Source organism: Dermacentor albipictus, chromosome 2 (assembly GCF_038994185.2).
Source record: "Dermacentor albipictus isolate Rhodes 1998 colony chromosome 2, USDA_Dalb.pri_finalv2, whole genome shotgun sequence".
NCBI lineage: Eukaryota > Metazoa > Arthropoda > Arachnida > Ixodida > Ixodidae > Dermacentor > Dermacentor albipictus.
Genome location: NC_091822.1, coordinates 81525979 through 81552368, shown reverse-complemented (window position 1 = coordinate 81552368; position 26390 = coordinate 81525979). Strand labels below are relative to the sequence as shown.

Here is a 26390-nt window from a genome sequence, read left to right as displayed (position 1 = left end):
CCATGGCCAGCCGTATCCGTATGATGGTAGGAAGCTGACGCTTGCTCTGTAGCGGCCGTGGCGGTCGCATCTCACGACGTCAGTGTTTTACCCGAGTTGACGTGCTTTCGTGGCAAGCTTTAAGTGCGAAAATGGGCGCCGACAAGTACAGCATCTTATTGCCTACATACAACGAGAGAGAAAACTTGCCAATTGTGGTTTGGCTTATTGACCACTACATGTCTCAAAGGTGAGCTGTTCACTTTCTTTTGACACGTCTGCACCAGCTACTGCCGTTCGCGTGGCCAAGCGTTGCGGGCACATGACACTTTTTCACGGGCTGCGGACTATTCCTCATGAATGCACAGTACCTTAGTTTAACACATTTAGACCGGGAAATGCTGTACAGTGCAAGCCCTCAAGTTTCGTTGCAGTGGTTTCGTCAATCGTCTGTACTAGTCAGTCATCGTTTTTTCAACTTCATTTGCCGGTCATATTGTTTACGTTCGCAATCGTAGTTTTGCAAGGAGTATATATAAACTCTATTGTGCTGCATCAGTTGCAGATTGTTTGGCGCTGTTCTGCTAGAGCATGGTCCTTGCGCCATAAAAAACCAATAATCACTCAACCAAATCACTTGCTAATTGTTTTAATCAAGACTTCGTTTAGTTATGCTGTTCTGGGTGTGTAGGTAACGCCCGACAGACTTTCGAAACCGCTAAATGTTTAAGAGTGCACCATGGCGAAAGTCTTACTATAGGAAATATAGCGAATGTCGCACTACTATAGCGATCTCACTAAGAAAAAAAAAAGTGTGTGTTTATGTTTCATAAGATGCATAGTTTATTGAACTCTCGGCTGCGGGCGCTTCGTGCGTACGACATCGACCGCAATTCCAGATAGCTTTGTGGTAGACAGGACGTGTGTCACTGTTATTGCATGCAAAGAGACTGTATTTGGCAATCTGTTTCGCTCTTGATAGTGTCGTACAGCTCAGGCTTTTTTGTACATAATTTGGCGTTCTAAGAGCAGCACACTTGCATGCAAATGGATGGTCATCGAAATAGACGAACACAAGCCCCCTGTATTTATCTGCTTCTGTGTTCAACCGTGTGTGCACTGCTTTTGCAATAATAGTAAGCCAACTAGCCCACCACTATCTTCTTAGTATGTATATAATTCATTTGATTGACTGTATAGTTGCATATGCATCCTGCACATAACTGCTGATGTTTTTTAGTCGCACAGCGCACCAAAAGGCATGTAAATATCGGGAAATATATATTTCACAATGAAATATAGTATTGTAAGCATGCAAATGTGGCTAAAAAAGGAAAACAAAAGAAAGCACAAGACACGTGTGTCTTGTCCTTATGTCGTCTTTGTCTCTTAGGTGCATTTACCTGCCTGCAATGGTGAACTAACTCGCCCAGCTAGCTTTGTTGACATATAATATCGTTGGTGCTACAGTCTTTGTGCAGAATTCAAATTTGAAAATACTGCCTAAACTTTCTTGGCGTAACATATTTTTCTGCTGAAGGACGTGGCATAAGACTGATAGACCAGCATTAGAGTTAGTTAGTGTTAATGGCCTTTTCAAAAGTAGTATAGCTTTAAAAATCATTACTTTCACTCATATAGATTCTTTTGCATCCAATTCTTTGTGGGTTATGAAATTCCTAATATTTACTGCCTTTCCCTCTTTCCTTTTGGATTTGCAGTGGCTATGACTTTGAAATCATTGTGATTGATGATGGAAGCCCAGATAATACACTTGAGGCAGCTCAACAGCTCCAGAATATTTACGGGAGCGACAAAATTGTAAGTTTTACATGGTGTACTCCCGACTTGGGCCTTATACTACATGTTTAAATGTCCACAGCAGACAAAAACTTCAGGATAACTGACATTCTGAAATTCCCACTGGAAAAGTTGAGCACTGTGAATCTGATAATTACCTGTTTGACATCACTAATGATTGTGGTCCAGCTGCTCGAACTGATGAATCACAGAAGTAAGTATGCAGCTAGATGTCTTTGGTAGCACAGTTTTCGACGAGAGTTTCAATGTGGACTGATTAGTATGACATCATAGAATATTCAGCAGTGCAAGCAAAAATACGAACTCAATGAATAACAAACATACACACATATGCAGCACTGTTTTTGCACAGGTAGTTGAGTCTGTTGAATTTTAAACCATTGTTTTTAAGGCCTTCAATGACCTTGAATTGTTAGCAGTCCTTGAAAACTCCTGAACTCTTCTTTAGGGGTCATAGTTAAAGGGCAACGTGGATGCTACAAAAGACAGCAAATTGCAAGAATCAAGCCAGAAGTGAGATTATTCAGTGCAAGATGAGGTACAGTTGTTCAGTGCATGCATGTACAGTTTCCGTAAGAGCGGCATGTGAAACAAAGGCGTTTAATGCAGCACAACTAGTACATGGGCACAGAGGAAGGATGGGACACATACCTGCAGCACTGTGTGTCAGTGTCCTTGTTCTCTCTCCAAGCCCGAATACAAGTTGAACTACGCTGAATGCCTTTGTGATGACATGCAGCAAGCCTGAATCGCAACCCTGATTGTCTGCATGTGAAAGATGGTGTAGGTGTATAAAATTTGGCGTGCTGCAGTGACAGGTTCAAGCACTGTCTTGCACTGTACGTTGGGTTGGAGGAAGCTGCAGAAATTATCTTACAGTAAAACGCTCTGCAAGCATGCTTTCTTACTTGCCGTGATGGCTTAACAGTAGGGGTGTGCAAATGTCATAATTTTCGAATACGAATCGAATATGAATACTTAGCTTTGAATATTGAATCGAATATTGAATAATGATATGTACATGCATTTATTAGCAAGTTAGTTATTTTAACTTGTTGGAAAATTGCAATTATGTTGTCATTAGTAAAAAAATAATAAATTTGAAAGTCGTTAAATGCTAGCTTTGGAAAATTGAGTAATTTCCACTAGTCTGTTCTTGCCAACCTGTGTCTTATTATACCGCATCAATTTCCCGTAAACTTAGAGGCATTTCACCCTGTTCCAGTCGTCACTCACTGCATTTACTGTCAAGCAATAAGCTCAGGATTGGGGCCTGCATAAGAGTGCACCCTCACTGTTTGCAAACCTGTGCCCCTTGCTGCTGAGAGGCTTGCTTTTCTGGTGAGCGTGGGCGTCCAGTGGCTAAGCGTATTTTACAGGTGAAATTTCGGCAGCAGCATGGAATTATTGAAAAGTTAAGCATAAAATCAGACACACTTTCTTAGATTAGATAGGAATAAATGCCAAGAGTAATGTTTGCTCCCGCACAGCCAGCAATATATTCAATTTTTTAAATATTCGTATGTAGTCAAATGTTTGAAAATTTTGAATACTTAGTTTTCGAATTGAATACGAATATCAAAAGTATAATATTGGATAATATTCAAAATTTTCGAGTATTCACTCACCTCTACTTCACAGTTGGAAATTTTCCCAGTGGCGAATGAAGTTCCTGGCGGCGACCGTGGCTTTTCAATGTGTATGAAGCTGCTTGTGCCCGAGATTTGGGTGCATGTGGAAGTTTCCAGTTGGTCAAAATAATCTAGAGGTCTTCTGTGCGTGATCTCATTATAGTCCCATTGTTTCTCTGGGACATTAAACCCCTTGAATCAAAGACACACCGTGGCAGGCAGCAGAAGAGCTTGTAAACAAAGGATTGAACCCTTTGGATGGTATGCTTAAGTGGCTATTTTATTGCTTTTAGTCTCATTTGTGAACTAGGCTCCTGTGTGGGAACTAGAACGTTAACTTTACTGAATCTTTTGTGGTTGGAGTCTTGTTTTATTTCATCAAGGCTTTGTTAGCACCATTAATGCAAGGAAGAAAAGTCCTCACACGCACTCTCATAAAGGGATCTCAACAAAAGTCATTATTGAAAAAAATGATGTAATAAAAGCCCACAAATTCTTCTAATATTTGCATATATCATCATCATCATCATCATCATCATCATCATTATTATTATTATTATTATTATTATTATTATTATTATTATTACTACTACTACTACTACTACTATATGCATTTTTGCTGGTTCTGGCAAAAATCTGCAAAGAAAACCATTCTTGATACTCTTTCTGTCAACTGCACACATGACTTGCCATGTCACATTTCTTATGTTCTTCTTATTTTAAACAAATTTCATCTAAAGTGGCTACTCAACTGTGCTCTGAAGTACAATGAGATGTGTTCAAGGTAAAATTATGTGGTGTGATGCATTACTTTCGGGGAAGTCTGCCACTTGGCCACAAATTTCTGTGGGTAATTGGCATACAGGCAAGCATTGGTGTGTGTGTGTCTTCCTTCAAGGTACTGAAACCAAGAGAGAAGAAGCTTGGTCTTGGGACTGCATACATTCATGGCTTGAAAAGCGCCACGGGCAACTTCGTCATCATTCTGGACGCCGACCTGTCTCATCACGTAAGTTATGTTACCTTTCTTCTACTGAAAAAATTGCAGCAGAACCCATCTCATGATGACTGTTGACATTATTGCAATTAGCATACAAGCGATATAGCAATGACACACACACACGCCATATTGTTGAATACACCTTTATTTACGATTTGTAGTGTCACAAAAAGGTAAATAATGTGAATGACATTAATACGCTAACGAGCCACAGTAGACCACTGTGTCTACACATTCAGATGCCACAAAGAAAGCTTCCCAATCAGCTTCCCAAACACAGCCAGATTTGTACCACTGGCTCTGTAGAAATGGGGTTCGGCATATCTGACTTCAAATGAACTATGGCAATATTGCATAAGATTTTTCAAGCATAAAACTTGAATTTCAATTGTCTGCTAGAAGAGCCTGCTTTTATCAGTTGAACATGCACCTGTAGAATGCATTCATAGCAAGTAGATAGTGGTTAGAAAAAAAGATACTGACCAAAGCGGGAGAAAATAGGCAAATGATGCTATTGCATTAAAATGCTTTCTTATTCCTTTCACAGTGTTGAAATGATAATGCTGAATGCTCAATGTAGGTTCAATATGTGCAATGTTTAAAATCTGCACAAGGTCAACTTGATCAGGAGCTGGAGGCTAGGTCGGATTTCAGCTCCTAGTGGATGGTGGTGGCCTTGATGTGCACTAGACTGGTTAGTCGACTTCGTGTGCTCTGCACACAATTTGATTACGCTGTGGAAAGCTCGTCAGCTGGGTACACCACTACATGCAAGCAGGCATTGTTGCAGAACCAAAAAGCACTGCTGCACTAACATATCTACCAGCCACCTTCTATAACTGGTCAGGCCTAGATGCTTTTTTTTTTTTTTTGTAGTACTGGCCACAAAGTGCAACTGCTTAACTTATTGGCATGAGTCACTTGCTTGACACATTGCTGCGCCATGCATTGGAGTGACTACTTCGAAAAGTTACGGTTATTTTGAGGATTTTTGCTACTTATTCAGCAGCTGGTGTTCTGCAAGTGAGTGACATTCGTGGTGTTAAAAGTGAGATGGTTGAAATTTAGATGCACCCTTGAATGCTTAGTAGGTGTGCTTTACTCCTAACATAATCACTTGCATTCGGTGATTGAGGAGCCTCTGCGGAAAGCCAATTGGCAAGCTACATTTATTTAGTGCCTTGTTTTTCTCTGGAAGCATATGACCGTTGGAGCCATACGTAGAGTTTCCTACAGAAATTACTGAAGGCACCATAGAAGGCTTGAGTAATTTACATGATCTTAAGAATGTCATCTGTTGCTTAGGTATTTGACAATATCTGCCTTTTTCATTTTCCTGTGCTGCCTTCTGCTGCATGCTGCCTGCTGGAAATGCAACGTTTCAGCACCCTTCCACATTTTTAAAGGGGCCTGGGGCTTTTGCCAGTTCGTATGCGTATATGCGCCCATGTTGAGCATGCGTTGGTTGTGCATTTCGAGACTTGCAAATAAGTATATTAATGGCTTCTCCGGGGCAGCATGTCACACCTGGAAGCCATGTAGCATTCACCGACTATTGGGTGAGCAAGCTTAAGCATGCCGTTGGGCCCACAGTGCGGCCGATGAAGGGGTGCCAAGTTCCGTTTGCTGACACAGCTGCCTTGGATATTGTTGTCGCTGATTTTGCACTTGCACCTCGCTTTTTGTGTTCCTTTTACATTCTTTAGGCATTTCGCATATTCAAGAAGTCTTACAGCGCAGCCTTCTGTGTTGGATTTACCAAAGTGGTGCATCTGTTTACACTGACATCTACAGCAACTGATCGTTTATTGTTAGCTTCAAATATTGTGGAAACGGCGCATCACTGATAATGTCAAAACAAAACAATACATACGTACCTGCGCATATAAGCCACAATGTACCACCCTGAGATGAGTCAATATGAGCAACATAGCCACTTCAACAACGGCAACTATAATCAACATACATGTATTACGGGCTGATATTACTGATTCTCACTTTTCTTTAGCTTCATCATACTTAGTTTGCGCGTGCCATTAAGTACTATTAGAAAAACTGTACTAGACATAAGTACTAATTTATAGGCCTTGTAGTTCTCTCACGAAAATGCGAATGCTATTGCTGATACCATTTTTAACAGAGCGAGGCAGTTGTTTATGCTGCTGTACTGAATGTATTGTCTCTTGTTTCCCATTTCAAGCAGAAGTAAACAATGCACAGTTAAGAAATGTGTCAGTATAACATCGGGTACAGGCCCACCCATCTATGTAGCGAGTGCGACCAGCAGCCTTTGGCAACGATAATGTACAGATGTTGGCACAGCACTGTGTCGCCGCTTGCTGCTTATTGTGCATGCACCGTACAAACTACAGAGACATTGATTTCAGATCGCTAAGGCCAGAACTGAACTATAAAAGCAGTTTCCTTTATCCTAACTGCTTATGTTCAGGTCCGCTGTTAGGGGGGCACAATCTTGATGGCATCAGGCCTAACCTTCATTAAACAGAGTCAGCATTGGTTCAAACTTAATGTGCATGGCTTGAGAGGGTTGTGCATTTCAACTTTGAAGGCATATTTTTTACTTATTTTGATCGCGATTAATTATATATACAAGTGAAGGCGCTGCAGCTGTCGCATTGTCAGTTCAACAGCCGATCACATAGGGTTCGGTTGAATGATGGTTGGCACGCTGATTTTGTTGGTGCCGTCAACAACAAATTCCATCGCACTACAAGAACTCACACCCATTGGTTGTGCAGTTGTCAGCCTGGTGTATGATGAAATGGTATCAGTCACACCATGTGCCGAAAAGTCGGCCAATCCTTGGCGTCAGCATCTCGTCGGTCTTGTATCGGCCCAGTGCTAACGAACCTTAAACAAGTGCATGAAGTCAGGCGTACGCTGTCGCCACCAGCAGGTGAGAGCCAACGCTGCAAGAAGACTTCTTCAGCAACGTGTTTTAGAAGTGTCGCCCAAGTGTAACGCAAGGGTTTCTTGATAAATTTTCTAGCCATCAATGAAAGGCAGCAATTATGCGGTTCACAGTGCAGTGCGGACGAAGCTCTTGCAATTGCAGTCGTACACTATGCACATTTTCGGCACCGCACCGATGTAAAGCCACCAGTGGAGTTGCAGCACAGTACACTACACGAGTGTTTACAGCAGTGTGCGTTTGCATGTTTGTTTTTTTTTCCCCAGGTGACTTTCCTGTGAGATCTGGCAACATGTTCCTTCCAAAATGTTTTGCAACTAATCCACTAGGGCAGAGCGCATACACCATCCCGGCAAACACCGCTCTGATACTGAAGCAGGGCACATAAACAGTGCTGGAAACGCTGCCCGTGTTATTCTGGACACTTATATATCCATTTATTTATTTATTTATTTATTTATTTATTTATACAATACTGTAGGCCCAAATGGGGCGTGCACAGAAGGGGCAAAATACATAAATATTTACATATACACATATATATGCACATATACACATGAAAAAGAAATACAAAAGCAATGCAACATATGCAATGATCAGAAAAAAAATGAAAGCGACGCTAATAAATAAGATTAATAGAAGGCACACTAAAGGAATACAACTTGACAAACATTAGAACAGTATCACACTCATATATGAGCACTTGCAACCATTACTGTGAAAGGGGGAAAAAAAGAAAAAAAAGAAACAAGTACCAGAAGTTGAACGAGCGACCATTGCAATACACTGAAAATAATAGAATAAGGAAGATGTGGAATGTATGAAACAAAATTCACGTGTAAGAAAAAAGAAAAAGAAAACAGTAACAAGGCTTGTCGACATAGCGATACAATTAACATTAAAGATGTGTAGGAACTCTCTGCAATCGCCTGCTAAAGCATCCAATCTGTCGTCGGGCGCTTGTACCTCAGGTGGTGGTATGTCAATGACACATGAGCTTTGCAAGATAAGAGGCACACACAGGCACTCAACTTGTTCACATATTAAACCAAATGAAGTGGGAAGCATCCTGTGGACAGTTCAAAATAGTGAATTTGCATCAACGATTATATTACTAAAAACTTTTCTACTGCTAACAGCCTGCAAATTACTACGAGCTATCTCGAGGAGGCATTGTTAACATTTAGTGATGATGTTAATTCACTACAGAGGAAATTTAAGTCGTACTGCCTAGTATGCACTGAAACATTTACACCAGATAAACGCCGAAAAATGCACAAAACCTACCATTTCATGAACACAAAATTCATTCGTTTGAAGCATAGGATAAATAGACACCGTAAGCATGGGCCCACGCATGGCACAGTTGTTCAGTAACTTAGCAATAAACTACAGTCATGGCTTAAAGATAGCAGGGAGCAATACTTTATGGAAGTTTTAGGCCTCTTTGTATGTGAAAGCCAGACAAATATTTTCACTACCTCTCAAACTGAGCAAGCCAAACTGCCCGTCATACCACAATGGGCAATAATACAATCAGTGGCAAAGATGAGATAGCAAATGCATTCAACGCATACTTTTGAAGTGTGTTCAATAAGTCTGCCGAACAGCGTGAAGCCATACCCATGGAAGGAAGTGGTGACACAATTAGTATGGCATTGGAAGGTGTAGGGGAGCTGCTATTATGACTCGACCATAAGAAGCATGTGGACTTGATAACATGTCAGCTGCATTCCTTAAAATGTGTGCAGAATTGTTGGCTAAGTTTCTCGTGCACATGTTTAAATAGTCAGTTCATACCGGTAATATTCTAAAAGATTGGCGAATTGTGCGCATTATTCCGGTGTTCAAAAAAGGTTGCCGACAAGAAGTATTGAATTATCTAATATTGCTTACGTGTACTCGTTGCAAATTTTTAGAGCATGTTTTACCTAAATACCTTAACAATTGTTTTCTTAAACTATTCTGTTATTACTAAAGTTTTGCATGGCTTTAGCAGAGATTCTTTACCGCTACGCAATTATCAGTTACAGTTTATGAACTTGCAAGGACACCTTATAGCAGGAATCAATTTGATCTGATCTTTTTGGATTACTCCAAAGCTTTCGACAGGGTACCAGAAGATAAGCTAATAATGAAAATGAAATTAATTGGCATTCCTTCATAGATAATTAATTGGGTTAATTCTTACTTAGCAAAGCGGAAGCAGCAGGTCAATATCGATGGTTCTTATTCCACTCCTCTTGATGTGTTTTCAGGTGTGTTCTCCAGGGCTCAGTTTTAAAGCCAGTGTTATTTAATATTTATATTAATAATGTTGTACAACCAGTGGAACCCATTGTATCAGTCAGAGTGTTTGCAGATGATTGCGTAACCAATAAACCTGTTATGTACTTGTTTCTCTCATAAAATCAAGCTTAATGATATTATGCAATTTTTCCATCTTGGTACGAAAATTGGGGAATCTCTATAAACTTTGATAAAACTGTGCATCTAAGCATCACTAATAAGATGAACAAACTAGCTTTTACATGCAACATTTGAGAATATTTTGTCAGGTAAGTAGAAGAATACAGGTACTTAGATGTCACGTTAACTTCATGCTTGAAATGAATGAAGCACATTGGTCGCACATGTTGTGCAGCAAGAAGGAAGTTAGGTTTCTTGAAATACAATCTAAAAAATAGACTAGTTCACTTTGACTAAATGCATACAAAGCAATTATTAGACCAGCTCTCGAGTATGTGAACATGGTGCGGGACCTACACACGTCGGACAACAACAACAACAAAACTTGAGAACATCTAAGGGTTATCCACCTGATTCATATACAATCGCTATAAACATCACGAATCTTTAATCACTATGAGAAAGGAGGAAGGTCACGAGGCTCCAGATGCTTCATTCGATATGCTTTGGTAAGCTGGTAATTAGACCTGAAAATGTCTTCACCAAAAATACAGCAAGAGCATATATATATATATATATATATATATATATATTTCTTCCAAAGACAATGGCTGAGTGGAATGCATTCCACTAAAAAGTTATCATTTTCTTAGGCCTCCTAACTGAATTGTATTGTACTGAACGGGTATCCCACTTTTATGTTATTGTGGGTTTTTGTTATGCTTCATTTGAAATTTTTGAAATAATTCATGTGCACGTTGACTATTTTGTATCTCCGTCTTCTGCTTGGCCCTTAATTGGTCTGCATTATGTACTAAATAAGTAAATATACAATGGGTAATACTCTTAAATTCACATATGTATACATTGGGTTTGCGACCTGCAGCCCCCTCCTCTAATACTCTGATTGCAAAGTTGGTATGAAAGGCAGTAATTCAAGAGTAAGTTAGAGCCACTAATTTAAAACCTGTAAGTTATTAACCAATTTGAGTGAATTAGCAAATGGACAGTAGCGACTAGTCAGCAGTCTAGTGCCCACCATGCTAAATGAACAAGTAATCAAGAAAGCAACATTGCATCCGTTAAGTCTGATTTAAAAAAGACCTCCTTCCATTGTAATAAAGCACCCGGTATGTACTATGTGTTTTGCTAAACTCATTGTATCATTCCTTTTTTACAGCCGAAGTTTATTCCCAAGTTCATCGAGTAAGGCTACTTCTTTTCTGCTCTTCTTTATTTTGTTATTATTATTGTTTATCTTTATATATTCTTTATCATGCAATTTTGCACAGTAGTCTTCCTATAATACGAACGCAAAGGGACTGGGAAAGTTTGTCCTTATAGAAATTTACCTTAAAGAAGTGACTCGCAGAAGTGCACTTCCATCATTCAATACAGTTTATGGAACAATGTTAAAACAAAAAAATAATTCATAGTACTGTGCAGCATCTTCGAAAACGTTCCTTTATGGGCTTTTGATCTGTTCTAGCCATTCTGTAATATTTGCCTTCTTCCACTGTGCAAATTGGTGGGCTACCACTAAGGCTGACACATTTTACCTAGCCTGCCTAAATATCATTCACTGGCCTCTTAATGATATCAAAAATATTGGTGCCCTGAATAAGTATTCAGGGCAGCATCATATCATATCCACTGCTTACTCTTACTCATGATCTACCTCTTTCTTTAGTACTTGCTAGTTTTGCCTCCCTAAAATATGCCATGCTGGCAAACGCTGCAAAATGCTGTTGCTCATAAAGGAGCTGCTGCTGCGAGGTCTGCTGTGCTTGGCCTGTGGTTTCTAAGATTGGCACAGTGACAGTTTCAGAAGCTGTAGTAGTGTCAGAGTTTTTGGCATTGTTTGCACCTTTAGAGGCAGGGTTGTTGTGCTTGCATTGTAAGAAAGAGGTGGAGGTTGGGATGCACTCGGCAGCAAATATGGTGGATGGCAAGGCAATATTGCTCGCAGGCATTGGTCGAGCCAGTGAGACGGAGCCTTTACTACAAAGGAGGGTAGCTCTTCTCCTTGCACCAGGGCCTCGCACTGTTTCACTTGCTAATACCTTGGCTGCTACTGTGTACATATACCCTTTTTAAATATTTACACGTGTACTTGTTTATCTTTTTCTCATGACCACTTTTCACCGGTTAACAAATATTGCGCATTATTGTTCCATGCAGGACGTGCCTGCATGTATCAGTACAATCTCTATTCTTGCGGCCAATTTTATCTGTTGTCTGTGCCGCCGCCGAACCTTTTGTAATCAGATTGCATGCGTGGCGTGAATAGTGTTGTATATTCTAGAATTTGTGTGAGCACCAGTGATTACACTGGAACTTTCTGCAAATCAAGTAAAAAAATCGGACACTTCTGACCCGCAGATCAGATTTTGCCAATCAACAAGTGTGCTCGCTGCTGTTGTTGTACTGAGTGTTTTCTTGTTTTACCGAGCATAGGTTCATCCAATAAACAATTAGTTTTGTTACTTGCGTTGTGCAACTGCTGGTCGTTCACCGTCACTACAACGTGACAATATTCTTTCAATAGCTCTTTTAGAAATGTGATAATGCATGAACAGAATGTTCAAGAGGGCCTGGCCCACCACTTCAGGTGACCATGTCACTTGATGGCGTATTGAGGTGTGCTTGCATGCAGACATTTCTGCAGGATTGCACAACATCAGAATTCATGATGCCAATGCAAGTGTTTTTTGTGCATATGTTTTCTATATTTAAGAAAACAAAAAGAAGCCGACTATGACGTGGTCTCGGGCACGAGGTACGTCGGTGACGGTGGGGTCTACGGATGGGACATGAAGAGGAAACTCATAAGGTGAAATGCGATTTTTTTTTCCTTTTGCTATTAAAATGTGATGCTACCATGTGCACTTCTTTAAGAGCCCCACTTCTTTTTTTTTTTTCGATCTTGTTAAGCAAAGGCTTTTGATAGGGGTGGGCCATTCCGGTTCTGAAATTTTATAAAGTACACAAAAAGGAAGCAGAATAAATGTGTTCATTGTGCGTAGCAGTTTTATCAGTGAGTTCTGTATGGTGACACAGAATTTGGATTGTCAGAGAGTAAACACAAGATTGTAGAATAACATTGAACAGAATTTGTTAAGATATGCTTGTACCAAAAGAAGAAACTGCTATAAGGAATGTGAAATATCCCACTCAGGCACGAATGATAACTGCCTAAACTGTCTATAAATGCATCAAATTTGCATAATTACATGCCAAGGCACACAACATTCCACTGCAAGAAAGGCATGGTGGTATTGTGGTGCTTTATGCATATTATTATTAGTAATCATAATGAGAGAGTAATTAATTATTTTTTATTGTGTTCAATCAGTTATGCTCCATTATGGCATAAAAAACATCAATCACAGATGTGAAGCGTATCTACGTTTTTATTATTGACTGCGTGCATTATGAGCAAAGAAAAATTAGCCTTTCTACATGGCTGCCGGACACAACATCAAACGTCCTCTCAGGCATGGTAAAAACTTCAGCAAAGTGGTCACCTGCAGCAATATGGATCAGATTGGAAGTTAAATCAAGGCAGGTTGAGCATGCCTCTTGCCCTTCACTTGATAGAAGTGGGGAAAAAATGTTGCATGTACAAATGGAAACACGGCACCTGAAGGGGATGTACAAAATGTCTAGCGATTGCTTAGCCTTTCAAATTCTTGCACCTGCTGAGCCAATTCGAAAATCACTGCCATGCGCGAACAAAGCACACTGTATGAAAAATGAAAGTGTAGTTCTATTATATATAAGTTAGATGCCGCAGTGGACTCATGAGCACCGCAGAAAGTCTCGAAAATGGTGCTTGAAACTATCGTTAGCAGGCTAACAAAGCTCACTGGGTGTGGCTGGTAAATAGTTAAATGATTATGTGCTTTCTACGCCTCCGCTTTTGCCCAAATGTTGTAACAAGATTGCATTTCTTGGCGCATATTGTTGAATAAAGCACTTGGCACTGTTGTTTGCCTGGTTTGTTTGCACTCTTAGTTCAGAGCAACAAAACCAGCGTGTGTCTCTGTATACCAGCTCGCTCCTTCAATGGTGAGGCACATATGCAACACTGTTTCCTGTTTTGTTCTTGACAGGCCAGGCAAGCAAAGGGTTGAGGAGTTATTAAATGAACCAAGAAGTGCAATCTTGCAGTGAAATTAAAACAAAAACAAAGCATGGGTGAATGCACAATCTTCTTTGAGGGTTGTCGCAATATACCTGCCACAGCAGCTCATTGCCTGTGGTGTTGTGCTACTGGGCAGTGTGCCACAGGTATGGCCGCCACTGGCTGTGGCGGCCACATTTTGATGGATGCAGAATGCAGAAATGCTTGCGTACCATTTGGAATTTTTTTTCCCAAAAATTTTGGGCTTCTGATTTGGGGGTTGTGGCCTTACACGGGTGCAGCCCTTGCACGAGTCTACACTGCATGCAAGCAGTGCAGATTAAAATAGCCATGTATGAGTGCTGTTGTGAAAGGCAACTCTTTGCAACAGTGACAGTGAATAAAACTGTGAGACCTTTCACTGTTGAGATCAAGTGAGATAGATGGTGACAGCTGAGGAGAAGTCGCATTTGTTCTTATAAATGTACATTCACGAACACCACATCTAGGTTCTTTACAAGCTGTGTGCATGCCCTTATTTTGTCCTTGTCCTCTGTTGCACAGTTCAGAATTGAATACCAACTAATTAGCCAAGATTATTGCATTTACTAGGTGTTGACATTATGTTATGATAGGTACAGACTGTTCATTCACTTATTAACCTTCTATCTAATTAGTGTATCAAGCTTATTATTTGTTGTGCCTTGAACTTGTTGCACCCAAAATAAGTCTACCATTTCACTGGTGCAATATCATTCCAGTGCTTGCACATCAGACTTTAGCTCTCTGCGAAGTGTGTGCAAAGTGGCTGCGTCTAATTGCTTCATCCAGTCACATGCATTGAGCTGCATAATGTGCTCTTAATATACAATCACCTTATCGGAACAGCTGTGGTGCTTTGGTTTAACATGTGGATCACAAACAAAAAGCTACGACTCTGGCTCATTGGCCTTTCCAGTGGCAGGCAAATGAACCTGTACGGTGTGCACCAACAATAGCCATTAAGATCACAGAGCTCTGGGCAAGCTTGGTATCACCGATACCTAGTCTGACAACCTTGGTTTGTATTGTTTTAGCAACTGTGGTATCCCAGCTTGCATTAATGTCTTGTTTCTTTTTCCTTCATCTCACCTAGTCGTGCTGCAAACTTCCTGACACAGATTCTTCTGAGACCGGGTGCATCTGACCTGACTGGAAGCTTTCGGTGAGGTTTTATAGAATTTTTTACCTTTTTTGGGTGGATAAGAACCCTGTGTGGTTTTTTTTTCCTTAAATAGTACTGTGATGTCATAGTCCAATAAGAGTAACATATCCCATGTCATATCCCATTTCATTGTCAGCCACCTCAACTACCATTTCAGGATGACACTTTGTTTTGCTGGGTGACACCATGTTGCTGAAGTAACATTCAGTGAAGCTAACTATGCTAACTGAAAGTGATGCTGTGTTTACCCATGTGCAGAAGTAGTATTAGAGAATGACTGACTTTTTTCACATAAGACGAGTGTGTTAACATGGGAATGTTGTTGTGTGTGTTAGCTGCAGACAATGCTGAAAAACAAGGGACGATGTGGAAAAGCAAATTACACTTCAGGAGATCTGCAGCTTTTGTGGGAAAATGTCACAGAAACTATTGTAAACGAGTATCACTCGGCAATAGTTTTCTTGTGTGACCCTGCTCTGTGCCATCCCGTGATCCACAGCAAACCTTAAGCACACATCAACCAACATTCCAAGGCACAACCTTTCTTCTAATCTCAGTGCCAACCATGGTGCCACTCCAACTGCATATCTCACTGTAGTGTCCCTCTCAACCTAACTGTCAACCCCAGTGCCATGCACATGCCCACACCAAAACCCAATGCCAAAACCCAATGCCATACGCAATCCATCCCATGCCATGCTCATCCTCTGTGCATGTGTTGGCAATGTCATAGGAGTTTTTTTAAACATAATGTGGCACGTGCTGTGTGCACATTCTGCAATTTGCAGCATTCAGGCACTGCATGTGCCATTCCCACAACGAGTCGACGTCAGGGAGCACTCACGTGACAAAGTTTGTTACCTAGTCAGTCGGGGCAGCCTATATATGGCACGTTCGGTTCTCCATTTGCACCAAAAACAAAGGGATATGCTAACTTGGGTGGCATCAGGCACGAGGGACTATGCGGCGCATGCAACATGTGGCACTGCATGGGTCTCTAGGCCAAATAGTGTACCAAATATTCAAAAAAATCGAATAGAAGTAGATATTCAATTTGCAAATGAAATTATTTGAATGTTCGCTATTCAATTCAGTCACATTCGAGTATTCACACACCCCTAGAATACAGTGTTTCACCATCACTCTGCAGCATGTGTATAGCTAATTCGCATGTTCACAAATTGACTTCAACTTAACGCTATTTCTCTACTCCACTAAGACTATGGCAGTTCCATTCTTCCAATAAAGTAAGCACAGCAGTTCAATAACGCTCCTCGGCATTCCCTGCGATGTGTGAATCCTTGGGAAATGTGTTGCCAGAAGGGCTTGGTTATGAAGCTTCAGTGCAGAAATTGGTGATAAGTGCTGTTGAACCTAATTTACCAAACTACCCAAAAGGCAGCACTACCGTCCACGTTGTAGAGCTGAGGTGGAGTGTCGATTGAAGGAACATGTGCGTCTGGGCATTAGAGTTGTGTAGTTGCTTGTGTGGTGTAGGTCTTGGAATATGTGTATTAATGCATCTGATGCTACCTTTTCACTGTCTCAGCTTGCTCTAAGCCATAATGAAAGGTAGAAGATGCATCCAATTCATTCACCACCTTGCTGGTGTCCTAAGTGAGGCCCTGCTGATGCCTTCAGTTCTGCCTCAGCACAGTGTTTCAAAAACCGACTCTGGCCTATAGCCAAAGCCTCTTGATAGTCCTGCCTTTGTCCACTTTACAGAGTGCTGCCACTCCTTAAATCTGTGCCAACCATGTTCTAATGTGGTGCTTATGGCCTGTCCTGCGAGCCCTAAATTACACAGCTTTGCATGGTTAACTATGTAGTAACAGCAATGTGGTGGCATGTCTGTTTCATGCTACAGCGTGTGTATGGAAGCAAGGGGGAAGCATCAGGAGGAGGGTAGGTCAGCGGTGTATAAGTTGGTGTAATGAGACCCGTGGAAGGGGCTTTAGGTGTAGCATGGACGTAAGCTGAAGCCATCAGCTCATTGCGTGACCATACTGCGGAGTTCAAAAACATGAAAGGCTTGCTCGTTCCATCTCCACGAATTGCTGTGGGACTTTAACACTCAAAATTTTTTGAAATGATGCGAGCAATTGTGTGTACCATTGTGGTCTATCAGTTTGTAAATAGGGGGAATATCAAGTAAAATAGTAGCATGCCATACATTGGATAACGCTCATCTTACCAATGAGTTTGGCACTTATTCATTGAAACTGCTCAGCCATGGCCCAATTAAGTCCACTGTCCACTGGCTGTCCCGACTACATAACCCTAAAAATTAAGAATGGTGGGCTTTAACCGAATGACAGTCACTATATGTTAATGGGTGTTGTTCATGCTTGCCGCAGGTATTTGTTTCATTTTGTAAAAGTAATAGGATGGTTTCAGTTAAATCAAATAACCAGGTTTGGTCGACATTTTCAAATTGGGTGAGAAAAAATGTATATGTTTAGTGGCAAAAGTCAATTTGAGCTTAGTTTCTAGAAAAAAGGAATTAATACGCCCAGATAAAATCCTCACATTCGTTACGCCTCTAGTCGCTGTACGTAAACTGCGCATTATTGGCACTTTCTCAAATTATTGCAGAAATATGTAGTTTTCATGCTGTAAAAGAGATATTTCCAAGTGATATTTTTAACCTGTGGCTCTCCTGGCCAGTATATATGTAATCTTGTTGGGAGCTTCATACATAGAAAAAAAAAATGCAAACTGACAAATTAGTTCAGCTGAAACCCTTGGAGGAAAGTTCATGAAAGAGAAAATCTACATGGAACCAAATCTAACGCAAAGCAACAAGGTAAACCAGGGTGTCGGAATAAAATTTTTTTCGTTCTGGTTTCAATTTCGTTCCACTGAAAGAAATTTCCGTTCTGGTTCTGTTCTGGTACGAAAAAAAAAAATGATCCGTAACGGTTCGTAACGACTTTAGTTTGCATGCAGAAAGTTTCGTAACAAAGTAGCAATAAAAATGTGCTGCTTATTTTTCTGAATAAGTGAATTATGAATTCTGAGATCATGCTCAGTGCCTTGAGTCAAGGCCCTGACCATGATCTCAGAAGCAGCACGTCATTGAGTGTACTCGCCGAATCTGAAACCGCTGTTCCAATAAAATAAACATCAATGAATGATAAAACTTTGGTAACAGAGTGTTGTATCCACAACAAACGATAGAATCAGTTCTTCAGCGCACGAGCCCTGGCTTTTGCTACAATGCCGATCTGCTAGTGCACCGAGCTATAGGCTTAAATTAGTGGAGCACACGACTGGCTATTGCTTGCGCTATCCCTGCCTTAGATATGTGTGTATGCCGACCTCCGAGATGCACACTAATTCTGACGTTGTCTGCCGTGGGTAGTTTTGGATTGCTGACTTTCCCATTGAACCAAAAACCATTAAAGAATATTTCAGTTTCACTCCGAAACAAAACATTAACATTTCAGTTACGGTTTTGTTCCAGTCAAAAATATTGTTTTGTTTTGTTTTTCATTTTTGTTTTTCTTCCATTCTGACACAACACTGAAGGGAACCCATATGGGTTTATCACAAAGAAAGCTTCCCAGTTGAGGAAAAATTCCCCTTTCATACATTTTTCTTTTCATAGCACTAACTACAAGCCAGCTCACATTTCCACCGTTTCTTTTACATCAAATGAAAAATTCAGAGGGCTCATATTTCTCCCGACATCAAGTGGGTCCTTTTCTTAGTTCATGCCGGTTTCTCGAAATCGGGACAATATGGGTGTTATTGACATCACACATATGTGGTACCAAATGAGGTCAGCCATACACACTAAGTGCCAAGCACTTCTCTGGTGTAGTCGTGTGATGTCTCATATTACTATCCTTTTTTTTTTGTGCCCTGCTGCATCTTGCAGGTTGTACAAGAAGGATGTGTTACAAAAGCTTGTGGAGAGCTGCACTTCCAAAGGCTACGTGTTCCAGATGGAGATGATTGCACGTGCCAGGCAGTTCGGCTGCACAATAGGCGAGGTAGGTGAGGCGCGCTCAGCCAATTGCTGGTTTTGTTCTGCTGCATTTCTGAGTGGCCGGCATGGTCATTCATGCCTGGTGGATGCACATCAGCAGTCCCCGTCACTTGGTGCTGTTCTGTCACCCTGGTGTGATTTTGCATGGATACAGAGTGTAGCAGTCTTCTGTGATCGCAGATGTGTTGATCCACATATGACGCGCATCAAAGACTGCCCAGCCGCTAATATTTCAGTAGTCAGTTGCATGTCTCTCTATGTGCACAGGTATTTGTGTACTTCAATTTGTTTCTTGTAACCTTTAGTTATTCTAAGTATATTCGATTTATTGTGTGTGCATGTTTATTGTGTCATTGAAGCACTTTTGTTGTAGCTGGTTGCAGCACTGATGCAGAGGTTCCATGAAAGTTCATGCATGGTAGCCCTGAACTTAGAAAGTTCGAGAATTCTAAATCTAAATTTTGTATCTCATACAGATGAATCGTGTTGCATGATGGTTTTTATGTCATGAAATTTAAGCCAGAAGTTTTAGCAAGAACATATCTTTATAATCAGTTACTCTATTGAAAATTTATGACTCTTGAAAGCTTTGAGTCTGAAAGTGCCATTTTCAAGGCCTTCGGAATTCTTAACTTTCATAACATGCTAAAAAACTCAGTGAATTTCATTTTTGGCGAACATTTAGTGAAGTTTGTTTGGGAATTTGAACACAACAGTTGGCACAAACCAAAAGTCAACCCATTCTAATCTGGTTAGTAGCTTTCAAAGTACAGTCCACAGCCGTTACAATGGATGCACCTACAACATACTTTTCGAGATAACGGACTCCTGTATACAGCCATTCTTCATCTGAAGGGGCATATTTCTTTGGCTTTTTCTTGTTATTTACTATTACTGTTTTCCAATAATTGAAATTAACCCATGTAAGAAATCACATAAACCTTGGATGACAGCTTGCCTTGTTAGGCTTGTACAAAAAAAAGATTAACTATTTGCAAAATTCATTAATAGCAGACGACCAGAGTTATTCGCACATCTTAAATAGTCATGCAAACAGCTTATTAGAGAAATAAAGTTTGCTAGGACTTCCTACTATGAAAACCTATTTGATAGAGCCTTTTCACACAAGCTAAAAGATAAATGGAGATATCTGAATCTACTATCAAATAGTAATACTCATTCTTAAGCGATAACAAATATAAATATACATGTTAATTAACTCACAGGCTCAAGCCTGGCAACTGCTTTTAATGAGTTCGTCTCCCATGTGGGTGAAAGCCGGTATAACCCAGGAATTTTTCAATTCCTCCTGGATCTTTTACTCGAATCGTTCCTTTTCCTATCCAGTTCGTAAAAATTTATGGCATACCTCAAGCCATGATTCATACACCGTATTTACTGGCATAATGATCATACTTCTTTTTTTTAATGATGCAAATTCAGGGGTGCGATCATTACGCGGGGTAAATTTTCCATTAAAAGAAAACTATTTTTTCATCCTGTGTTTGCTGTGGGATGACAACAGGTCAACAAGCAGGCGGCTGCCGCTGTAACAGTGCGGGACATCAAAACAGCAATGTCGGCTGGTTGAGCAAGCCGGATGCGCCGGACACGCTGAATGCTATTTTTTTTCTTCTCGTTTACATTACGTGCATTGAAACAGTTTCTTCCATATCAGTAATTAATAATATTGTTAATATTTGCAAGTTTGTGGCAGTAACGTAGCCATGTCCACTTTGAGGGCACAGAAACAGAGATGGGCATGCTCAGCTGCCAGTGACATAGCAACACATGGCGGGCATGCTACAAAAACTGAGGCATTTGTGTTCACTACAATCCTAATATGGCATGTTTCCGCTAAGGGTGGGTGAATATGTTAGCTGTGTTACAAGCATCAGTGTATGAATAGAGTGCACTTCTAACGTATCAATGTAAACGTGGCTGCTGTTGTTGCTGCTCATGATTTATTGTGGGCTCATGAGTGCAGACGAGAGGAATCGAAAGGCACCTTTTTTGTTGTTGTTGTTGAACACCACCATTATAAAGCCTACAAATAATAAAGCCAAGGCAAGTTTGGTTCTAGATTTTTTTTCTCTTGGAAGTGCAGAAAGTGATGAAAAGAATGAAATGGGGCATCTGCTTAAGAATCTGTTTGGTGCGTGCAGACCACTTGGTAAGTCCTGAACAGTCGTTCGCATAGCATTTGACAGATGGTAAGCACAATCCTCATCAGCTAGACTTGGCACATGACATATCGCTGCAGCAAGTTCGGGGGGCAATTATTATGCGGGAAAGAAAAAAAAATCGAATTTTGACAACAAAATTCAGGTGTGTGATCATTACGCGAGTGCGATCATCATGCAAGTAAATACAGTAATATACGAAGCCGAACCGTAAAGCATGTGCTATCCTTTATTGTACCGTGCCTTACGCATATCTATAATACTGCAACAACTGCAGTGCAGTTTTCAGTTTTCTCCTGGTATGCAGCTAGCCAGATTCGCTGTAGCTACAAGAAAGGCAAAAAAAAAAATGTCTTATGCAATTTTAGGCCAATTTCTGTTTTACCATTATTCTTCAAGGGGCTAAGCAGTTGATTCGCATCTGTCTCCAGAAATTTTTTCAAAACACTGTAATTAATGATTGTCAGTATGGCTTACCTAAAAACAGGTCAATCGAATACGCCTTAATTGGTCAAAAAAGGTTCATAATAAACAACTTTGAGCCGCAGCTCTTAACCCTTGGTGTCTTTGTTAAGATCAAAGCCTTTATAAAGCCTTTGACGCCCTTAACCATAATATTCTTTGTGCCAGTGTTAGGCATTACAGCATTCATGAGCATGCCCTCAATTCTCGCTCTCAATATGTAGAAATCAAGAATTCTTCCTCTAACATATTGCAAATTACGAACGATGTGCCGTAAGCAAGTCTCTTAGGATCACTTTTGTTTAACGTTCGCATTAATGATATAATTAGCATAGACAAGCAACCTAAATATATTATATGTACAGACTACACTACTTTGTTTTTTGCTGCATATGATATCTGGAAAGTAATTGAAAAGGCTAACAGTGTCTTGAAATCCTGAGCAGAATGGTCCGCAGCGAATTCGTCAAAAATGAATGTTGCAAGAACAAAAGTCACAATCATCTGTCCCCGAGGAGAAAAAATTTGCTAGACCACTTTTTGAATGGAAATACCATTGCATATGTAGATAAATTTACATCTTTCGGTGTAATATTCAAACCTACAGTGTGCTGGGCCGCCCACATCGCTAAACACTGTTTGAATCTGTCTAGTTTTGCTGGCATTTTGTCCTGCAATAGAGGCACTCTGCCTGTTAACGCGAAATTGATTGCACATTGCACCTTCTTTCAATTGTGTCTCAACTATTGCAGCCTAGTTTGGGCAACCACAACAAATAGTAACGTTCAAAATATTTCAATTCTTCAAAAGAAAATGCTTAAGAGTCATCGCAAACATTCCGCACAATACCCCAACCCGTCTCATACGCCTGCTTTATAATATTGTGCCTGTTCATAATGTCTTTGCGTATAGGTTTGCATACTTGTATAAAAAAAGCTACTGATCAAAATGACCCATTTTTGCATCGTGTTGTCAAATTTTTGCCGTGGCCTACATCATACGAAATGCGCACGCAAAACATTTTTATCATACCCTCAATGTAGGACAAACTGCGGGTTCCAAATGTTAAAATATATACTTCCAGAGTGCTTGAACAAGGAGCTCTACCAGCACAAGCATTCTGTACCATTTCTCACCATAAGAAAGTTTTGTGTAGATTAGAACCCATTCCCTTGTTTTACAGCTTTTTGTTGTTGTTTTGAGATTGTATGATGTGTACTATGCCATAAATTTTCAGATATTGTGTTATGTGCTTGTGTTCTTGCTGTTGTTGCTGATTACATTATATTATTGTCTTGACTGCCAAGTTGCAAGGTTGGCGAAGCCTGTCAAACGATAGGGAAGACTGCTTTTTTTCTCGTCAACCTCAGTTTTTGTACATGTCCTGTACAACAAGCTGATTCATTCATTCTTCTTGTTAAGTTTGGTCTGACTAAACAGGTACACCTCAATATAACAAAATTTTTGATATAGTGAAGCATTAAACTTATATCTTCTCCATAGAACACCATGTATTCAGAACCACAATATAACAATGTATGGTGATACACAATTTCAGTATAATGAAATTTCACTGCTGCTGAAAAGCAATACTGAGACAATAAATTCTGCCGACTCAGACGTTAAAATAGTTGAATTACAAGTGACTTCTTTCAAGCCACACCTCTCAAACAGTGCACTAGGTGACCAAGAGTGACCGCCAAAGTGGACCAACATCATGTTTCATATAAAGTCCAAATGTGATAAGTTTCTATCATGCCCCACGTGCTCTATGCTTTGGGTTTGAGTGAAAGTATGTGAGGGTGAGCCAAGAAGGATGGTGGCTTGATGAGCGCTGTCTTCTCGTGCAAGCAAGTAGAAAAGTGGGGAGCGAAGCAAGCACGTGGTAATGCGATCACGCACACGTGCGAGGGGAGGGGGAGGGGGGATGTGGGGCAAGTTGGCAGGCATCTCCATTTCTAGCGGGGTCTGGCTGTGCGTGGCTGCCAGTGCGGCAGAGCGCATGCGCAGCCAATCCGCGCTGTTTTGGAAGTGATCTGCTGCTTGTGCAAAGAGTGAGCTTACCGAGATGCTGTGTGTGTGCTGTCTTCTTGCACATTTAGAAGTGGAGGCTGCACAATCTTGAGTTTCGGAGACGTGTTGAACCGAGAGGCAGACGAAACATTTACTTGCCACTCAAATTGAACGAGGACGATTTGGAAAACTTTGCTGTCCTTTCCATGTAAGAAAAATCGATTGGCGAATGTACTTATTTGCATAAGGGGTTGAATTTCAATATAGAAATATTCCCAATTTAGCAACTTTGTTGTATCGAAGTATAACAGCATTATCAATGCAGCAAATTCTGCTTTTAGCCGACCCGGCTATAATGGATTGCCGACTACAAAGAAAGAAATGTTGGCCAAATTTTGTCAAAATTGTGAATGCATAATGTTACTCTGCTCTGTTACTATGGTGCGTTCGCGCAGCAATGCACTGCATGCAACAATGTCCTGCCACTTGCAGAATGTGTATAAATAGACATTTTCAAGGAGAGAATGTACCAGCAGCAAACCTCCAGCAACAATGTGTCATGTGATGCTTTGCCAACTAAAGGAGATTTGGGATGACCACGCAAGCAAGTCACTGCCGCATACAGCTGTCAGCCTGTAGGCCTAAACCGGTTCACTTTGAAGACAAAGCATATGGCATTTACAAAATAACCGTTGACGATCACAAAATGCATATTTTTGAAAACACTTCATTTGCCATCGCATCAATTCACACAAATAAGAGGGTAGGCTGCGAAGCGCCTGATGCAATCAAGCGGTCACATGCAGTGCAGCAGCGGCCGGACACGGGCTCTCAGTTGAACTTGCCTTGCATAACATTTTTCGTTTGTGCGACGGGTTTCATAGCGCCTGTTGCTTGTCACAAAGGTAAAATTAAGGTATCAGTTTATTCTGCCGATGATTGTCTTGCGTGGAAAACAAACTGTAGCCATGTTTGTGTCATTGGCAGCAACAACGTGCTCGATCTACAAGCCGCTGGCACAGTGGATAGTTGGCCGCAACAGCAGAAATGTCGCTCGAACGGGTCTTTCTTTAACGCACAGAATTCTTGCCGTTGTGCGGGGTAGAGTTGTTGTATAAGCTCTAGTGCAGGAATACTACCATTTGTCTGCAGCAAGCATCTGCAAAACAGTGGAAAGCAAGGCGCTGTGCCACTATTGTGGCTGTAAGATTGCACCATAAATTCGTTTGTTTATTTCCTTCTTTATTTGTTTGTTTGCTTGCTTCAAGTTTTCATCATATTCGCGATTGTCTCCAGGTTCCCATATGAATAACCAAACACTGGACAGTGGTATATGCGAAGTTGCACCATTTCTGAACATACTCTGTACTATGGCCCTTATTTTGGTTAGAACAGACTTTGAACATAAGGGAACTTTCTCCTGTAATGAGCATCAACTGTACAGGGGTGGTGACAGTACAGTTCTGTTGAGGGGCAGAATGTGGTTCTTCATTTTTGTTGGGCTGCACGAGGGCACTCCATCACTTGACACTACATGGTGGGAAGAGGGGAACAAATGGAGTGCAGGAGGAAATATTTGGGTTTGCCCGCCCCTTCTTGCCCCATTCAGAGCCTTCCCTGTTGGAGCAGAAAGCTACCCTGCCTTGTAATGGCTGGTGGCAGTTCTCTCACTGAGCCTTCTTTTAGTGCATCATTGCATCATTTGTCTACAATAAAGTTTGTCTACTCATTGAACACGCTGTGTTGTTTTTCAGGCTGTCAGACATTATGCACTACAGTTTACAAATTACAGTAACGTATAAAACATAGTGTTGCATAAATGTCTTGTTTTTAAAAAAGAAAGGCTGTCATACACGTTGCTTTAATCTGAAAATGCTTTTTGTAGTCCTTGAAGATAGTGAATTCTTGCCACTAAAGCTGGCTATTTTAGATGTGTCCAGGGCTTCATTGCCATTATGTAGGTTGTTGTGTGCTTGTGCTTGTTTAGTTGCGCTGGAAAAAGTACACTGCATGGAAACTTAGCCTTGCCACTGATTTAACTATGTTGCTTGACACCTGCAGGTACCTATTAGCTTTGTGGACCGATTCTACGGAGAATCCAAAATGGGCAGCAACGAGATCTTCCAGTTTGCCAAAGGTCTTCTCTACCTGTTTGCCACAACATGACCCTTCAATGTGTTCATTTAGTATGCCAGTGGAAATGTCTTTGTGTGCTTGTTTTGTGAGCACACTGTTGAATGTTGACTATCGATCTTACTGATATTTCGTGGTGTTTACAATATTTTCCTAACATAACCTTGTTTTGTGACAAATAAATGCCCAAAGAAGCACTGCAGTGTCCTCTTTCTTTGTAGGCAAAAAAATATTAATGTTGAAGGGACAAAAAAAAAATATTCAGTGGTCAAATGGCCCATTGAGCGAGAAAGGCGCTGCCTGTCGTCTGGGGCAGCGAAACGGCACCTAAATTCCCATTGGCTGCGACGCCATGTCGTAAGCGTGCCTCAATGGAGCAGAGCGTGCGAAAGGGAACACCTGCTGCCACGGTAGTATGCCAGGTGTTGCATGAGGTGAGAGGGCATCACCATGACACCACGTCGCACTCATTCTTGGAAGCTAGCACACGGTCCATATCTCTC

General features: G+C 40.8%; 1 protein-coding gene across 1 annotated transcript; it reads left to right on the top strand.

The window, feature by feature from the left end:
• On the top strand, nt 1–26084 carry Dpm1 (Dolichyl-phosphate mannosyltransferase subunit 1). Its single transcript, XM_065424418.2, has 8 exons — nt 1–229; nt 1701–1800; nt 4330–4440; nt 10953–10978; nt 12510–12605; nt 15034–15102; nt 18986–19100; nt 25816–26084. The coding sequence occupies exons 1-8, from the start codon at nt 132–134 to the stop codon at nt 25918–25920; spliced, it is 720 nt and encodes a 239-aa protein (XP_065280490.1). The 5' UTR covers nt 1–131; the 3' UTR covers nt 25921–26084.
• The last annotated feature ends 306 nt before the right edge of the window (nt 26085–26390 follow it).

Excerpts from the sequence above, each read along its gene's own strand:
- Dpm1 (XM_065424418.2), top strand. The coding sequence starts at position 132 with ATGGGCGCCGACAAGTACAGCATCTTATTGCCTACATACAACGAGAGA. Across the intron at positions 1,801-4,329 it reads TTTACGGGAGCGACAAAATT|GTACTGAAACCAAGAGAGAA; the intron begins GTAAGTTTTACA and ends TCTTCCTTCAAG. Across the intron at positions 19,101-25,815 it reads TCGGCTGCACAATAGGCGAG|GTACCTATTAGCTTTGTGGA; the intron begins GTAGGTGAGGCG and ends TGACACCTGCAG.